Genomic DNA, 6,000 nt, shown 5'->3' on the forward strand with positions numbered 1-6,000 from the left:
TCCACTTTGCGCCCCCCCCCCCGCCCCGCCACGCCACCGCCCCTCTACATTTCATCACCGCCCCCCGGTTTTGTCTCGCTGTCTCCGTCCATCAATCTTGCCATTAGGCCCCCGAATTACGGAAACTTGCGGGACCGCCCCTTTACGGACCCCCTCCGCCCCCCCCCTCCCCCTCGTCTCATTAACCCCACCTGTTGCTGGCCACCGATGGCGGCCCCGCCTCCCGGACAAGATCGGGGGGGGGGGGTAGCACTTTGGGTGGTATGTTTCCTGTGGCGGTGGGGGCCACAAAGCCCCCTGTGTTCAGGCGAGCCCACGGGAGCTTGTTTTACAACAGGGGAGGGGCCGCCCTCAATGGGCCGGCGATGTGAACCGCCCCGGACCCCTTTCACGCTCGCAAACACCCCCGAACCCCCCCCCCCCCCCCCCCCCCCCCCCGCACCCTGACAGTCACCCCCTGATCCCGCAAGACACTTGCTTGCCAAAGGAAAAAAAAAAAGAAAAACGGGCTTCAGCTAGCAGCACTTGATAGCCCAACGAGCATCCCATCAGGCAGCGGATGACGCTTTCAAGGCTTACTTGACGAATTGAAAATCACCCCGAGCCCAAGCAAAGTCGTCCCCCGCCCCGAGAGCTGCCACTGAGCCGGTGAGCATTCCACCTTGCGGGTAAGCTGCCAAATCAAGTACGTCACTCCGATTCCAGATGGCAACCATGACGGCTTCATCCACTCGACGGCGATTTGCGTCATTGTTGAGCTTGGAATTGTCATCCGGTGATCTATTGGTTAAAAAAAAAAAAAAAAGGCGGGAAGCGCTTTGGCCGCCCGCCCTCGCGGCGAAATCGTGTGGCGGTCTCCGCTGGCGCGTCGGGTCCAAAAGGACCTCGTCAATTCAAGCCTTTGGGACGCCGACGATGGCCGCTCGCCGCCATCGGTCGTCGCCCGAGCGCCCGTCGGGGTCCGTCTCAGGGGGCCGGCCAACCCGGAATCGGGCCCGCCGCCAATGTGCGGCAAAATGGCGCCTTTTGGCTGCCGCCGCTCAACCCGTATTGTTTTGTGGTTTTTGTTATTGTAAAGTGTCCTTGGGTGTCTCGAAAGACGCTTGGAAATAAAATGGATTATTATTATTATTAAAATGCAGGGGGGGGGGGGGGCGGCACGTCGAACCCATTTTTGTCCAGAGCGTTCGGAGAGAAGCTGAAATTTCCATTCGGCCGACCGGTGGAGCCGCGGGGTTTTTGGCGAGCGGGGGGGAGGCTCTTTGGGGCCCGGAATAGGCGCGCCAATATATTCATCCGCATGGCGCCGGGGCGGCCGTGACCCCGCCGGATCACAGAGCGCCTTGTCGAAACATTTGTAGCATTTGGCCAAAGCAAATCTCCGCCTGTTGAATCGAGGCGAGGAGCGACCGAGAACAAAGCCCCCCCCGGCCAATCCTGCAAAACAGCCCCTTATCCCCTCGCTGGCTCCCGCGCGGCGGCGCAAATCCCCTTTTTGCCGCGCCGGCGGCCAGATGGGGCGGCGGGAAGAATGGGCCGAGCCGGCCCGCTGCCATTCAATTTGTCACGCCGTCTAAAGAGCTTGTAAGCTCTCCATTCGCGCGGGAACCCAAACGGGCCCCGACACTTAATTAGCTCCTAATAGTCGCCCCCCCCCCCCCCTCGGGCGTATGGTTTTAACGCGGCGTTGCTCGGCGGATGCGCGAGCGCACTTGGCGGTGCGGCCAGCAAACAAATGGCGCTCGAGCGCCAGAGGAACCAAAGAAACGGCAACGAGGCTTGACGGATTACTTTTTGTTGTCCCGTATTGTCGCTCCAAATCCCTTTTGTGTGTGTGTGGGGGGGGGGGGGTCCTCCTTTGCCCATCTGGAACGGGAGCACTTCACCAAACATCCAGCCCAGAAACTCCCAGCGCAAAAGCCGCTGGATCCGTATCAGGTTCTCCGCTGATCTCGCCCTTTCTCGCGCCGCGTTTCCGACGGCCAGATTTCGCGCGGGAGGATTTCAAGCACCGATGCGACGAGAGCAGCGCCCAAAGAAACGAGCATGTTGAAATGCGCTTCTTGTCTTTCGGCCGGTCGAGCTTCAGTCGCTTCGGTTGGCTTTTCCGGATGATGTCATCGGAGCGAGGGCGCGCGGGCGCGCGGGCCTTCCGGAGGCCGAGAACGGGAATGAAAGCTTGCCGAGGGCTTTGGGGCGAAACTTTTTGCTTTGCTTTCTGGCGCACGCCGACGGAGACGCCGAGGGGACGCCGTCGTGTTTTGCTTTGTGACCAACAGGTGGCACTGCGGGGCTCTCCCTGCAACGGCACACCTGTCGCTCGTCGATTGCGTTCAAAAGGGCCGCTCGTTTGTTTGTTTCTTTGTTTGCTGCCGTCATGTTCGGTTCGGTTCTTGATCGTTTTCGCTTCGGTCACGGTTTTGCTTCGCTACTTTGGATTCCTTGTGTTCTTGCAACTTTGTTGAGGACGGAGGTGCGACTTTTCAACATTTTGGGACTTTTTTCCTTCCCTTTTGGGGGAGGAGGCCGCCATTGAAGCGCGAACGATAACGGTCGGCGGTCGTCTTTGCCTCGAGTCCCGCGCCTGAGCCGCGGACCCCAAACGAGGGATTTCAACTCCGGGCCGGACTTCCGTCGCGGACGCGGACCTCGGAGGCGAAACCTCGCGCCGGCGTCGCGGCGAACCCGAGACCCGAGCCGGGCGCTCGACTTGATCGCAAGTTGAACCGAAGAAAAGAAAAGCCCCTCCCCTCGGCCGACCTGCCCGTCACCATGACAACACGAAGTGGGCGTCTCCAGCGAGGCCACCCCCCAAAAAAGGTTCACGCAAAAGCCCTCAACCTTGATTTGAACAATCGAAAAGAAAGCAGGAAAAAGGACACTCGTCGGTCGTGCGTGTCTCCTTTTTTTTTTTTTTTTTTCTCTCAACACATGAGCACAAATCAACATGACGCCGACTCGGGAAAGATTCCGAAAACTCCCCAAGGGAACTCTTGCCGCGTCAAAGACGTGACGGTCGTCCGCCGCCGCCGTCCTCGTCGCGGTCACGTGGCGACGCGCCCCCAAAAAGTCGCCCCGAACGGGGCAGGTGGGCCCGAGCGGCCCCTGCGAGTGCGCGTGCCTGAACCCAAGTGACCGCAGAGCTCGGTGCTCGCGCGCGTGCGTGCGCGACTTCACTGCCCCGCCCTCCCTTAAAGCAATCGGCCGGTCGGTTGCGCACACAGACTGAGTGTTGTTGTCCCGGTGACCCCCCCCCCCCCCCCCCCCCTGTATAAAACGGCGCCAAGAGCCGGCGGCGCGTCACTGCGCCGCTGCTGCCGCTGCTGCTGCCGCCCCGCGCGTGGAAGGACGTCCGCGTCGTCCGCGCGCTCCGCATCACGTCAAGCGGATTTCGCGTGAGCCCCCACCCCCACCCCACCCCTTCCCTTCCTTTTTTTTGACTTGCTTTTTTTCTCGTGGCCTTTTGGACCTTTTTGGGGAACTCGGCCCCCAAATAGGCGAGGGTAAGTTGCGAGAAGCTTTTCGGGGAACGGGCGGCGCGCGCCCGGCGAGGCCCGCCGAGGGAAGCGCGCGGCCACCGAGTGCCGCCAAACCGGCAACCGGGACGATGGCGTCGCTTCCCAAGGGACGAGTTTCGGTCTCGGTCGCAGTCGTTGGTTTCTGCGCCAAATACCAAAACGCGCTCCACATGGCAAGTGAATCGCGTCGTCCTTGGCGCAATGCGGTTTGCCCGGATTTGCCTTCGAGTGTTTCGCTCGGGCGGGCCGCTTCGGGTGCCGCCCCCCCTCCCAGGCACCCGCGGCACGGCGGCCCTCGAGCGCCGGAGCCGGGCACCCCGCATTTGCAATCGAAAACCCTTGGACGACTGGATCGACTCGAGTTTGGCGTGGGGGGGGGGGGGGGGGGGCAGATAATGGCTTGCATCTTTCTGTTTTGACAAAAAAATAAATAAATAAATAAAATCCCGAAACAAAACTCGTGACGAATATGAACGTCACGTTTCTTGGAATCCGAGAAACGGGAATCAAAAGAAGAGGGGGTCGGGGCACATTTTCAATGAGGTGAAAGCGGGGTTTTTTTCACTGTGAAAACGGAACCAGGTCCGCCACATTGGGTCGGATTCCAAATTGCATGCTTTCGGTGGATTTTTGGACACACACACGCGCGTTTCGGACGCGACGGCGCCCTCTCGGTGACCTGCTCCCACTGACGTCATGCGGTGTCGTCCCGACAGGTGCGCGCGCGCGCGCAGGATGGAGTCGGACGCGAGCCGCGTGTCGTCGCCGGAAACGGACGCCGCCTTCCCGTCCAGGCCTCGCCGCCCCGCGCACGGCTTCCCGGGCGCCGTGTCGTCCACGCAGGGCGACTCGCCCGCGGCGGGGCCGCCGCATCTGCGCCACCATTTCCCGCGCCGCCGCCACCGCCGCCGCGGCCGCGGTGACGACGACGACGACGACGACGAGGACGACGACGAGGACGGCGACGAGGACGAGGACGCGGCCTCCGACGCGCTTTCGGCGGCGCGCGCGGCCTCCAAGAAGGCGGAGCGCAAGCTGCTGTCGGAGCACGAGCTGCAGTCCATCCGGCTGAAGATCAACAGCCGCGAGCGCAAGCGCATGCACGACCTGAACGTGGCCATGGACGGCCTGCGCGAGGTCATGCCCTACGCGCACGGGCCCTCCGTGCGCAAGCTGTCCAAGATCGCCACCCTGCTGCTGGCCAGGAACTACATCCTCATGCTCAGCTCCTCGCTGGACGAGATGAAGCGCCTGCTGGCCGACGTTTACGGCGCGGGCGCGGGGGCCTCGGCCGCCGCCGCCGCCGCCGCCGCCGCCGCGCACCACCCGGCCTTGACTCACGCGCACCCGGCCGCCCTGGCGGCGGGCCCGCACGGCGTGCACCATCCGCTGCTACCGCCGCCGCCGCCTCCTCCCCACGCCGCCAGGCCCCCCCACGGACTCCTCAAGGCGCACCCCCCGCCGCCCTCCTTCCAGCACTGGGGGGTCGCCCCCGGGATGCCGTGCCCGTGCAGCATGTGCGCGGTGCCGCGCCTGCACGCGGGAGACGCCGCCAAGTGAACGCGGCGCGCGCCGCTTGTCAATTGTGAATGTTTGTCAGAAAGGAAGGAAGCGAGGAGGGAAGCAATATTTATTGACGAGGATCATGTGACTCCACCCAAGGAAAGTAAAGTCCCCAAAATGACAGCGGGGGGTTGGGGGGGGGGCAATTGCTTGCACGTTGCCTTTTTCGTTTTAATTTGCGACAAAAAAATAAAATAAAACCAAATCCCCTGCCCCATCCTCGCACGGTTCTCATCTTTTGAGTTTGGACCCTTGAAACAAGATGTGAGCATATCACCGCGTCCCATCCCGGCCTCACTTTTCATCCTTGTCTCCCCCCCCCCCCCCCCCCCTTTGTTCGGCCTGGAGAGCGAGGGTCCCGCTTGCGAGTTTGAGGGCGGCACTGTTTCCCCGCAGTATGAAGACGAATTCCCGTCGCCGCTTTGGCCTCAAGTGTCGAGTTGGCGAGCGCGCGTCGCGGCTCCTGGTCGACGCGCGAGGCCGTTTGAAGGCCTCGCCAAATTATTTCAGTCGGCATCGTGGGGAGAATTATTGGGTGACGCAGCAACACCCCCCCCCCAAAAAAAAGTCCTCCCCCAGCCCCCAGACGTTAGCGTTTTTCGTTTCTACGCGAGAGGCCGTCCCGCGGGGACGCGCGCCGAGCTTGCCGAGGTGTCAAAGTTGAGATGAAAGCGTTTGTCTGTTTTCCTGGAAAATCTGCAGTGTGGCGCGTCGGCGGCTTTTGACTCTGCCAAAGCGCTCGATCGTGTTTTTGCTCCGACTGCATCTTGCGGGAGAGAAACAAAAGGCCAAAAACGGGCAGTGAAACTCCGCCGCGCCGCGGTTGTCGCTTCTGCTTCAGGCGCGGGGGGGGGGGGGGTCTTCTTTTCACCGCGCGACTGCATGCGACTGTTGCCCCCCCCCCACTTCGTGACAAATT

The 6,000-nt window shown here is 62.1% G+C and overlaps 1 protein-coding gene across 1 annotated transcript; it reads left to right on the top strand.

Moving 5' to 3' along the window:
* Positions 1–3,322: 3,322 nt before the first annotated feature.
* On the top strand, positions 3,323–5,303 carry olig2 (oligodendrocyte lineage transcription factor 2). The gene is made up of 2 exons (XM_086123780.1): positions 3,323–3,503; positions 4,235–5,303. The coding sequence occupies exon 2, from the start codon at positions 4,254–4,256 to the stop codon at positions 5,076–5,078; it is 825 nt and encodes a 274-aa protein (XP_085979906.1). The 5' UTR covers positions 3,323–3,503; positions 4,235–4,253; the 3' UTR covers positions 5,079–5,303.
* The last annotated feature ends 697 nt before the right edge of the window (positions 5,304–6,000 follow it).

The sequence above is a fragment of the Hippocampus guttulatus genome, chromosome 11 (genome assembly GCF_054856545.1).
Source record: "Hippocampus guttulatus isolate MCC_2025c chromosome 11, RoL_Hgut_1.0, whole genome shotgun sequence".
In the NCBI taxonomy this organism is placed as follows: domain Eukaryota; kingdom Metazoa; phylum Chordata; class Actinopteri; order Syngnathiformes; family Syngnathidae; genus Hippocampus; species Hippocampus guttulatus.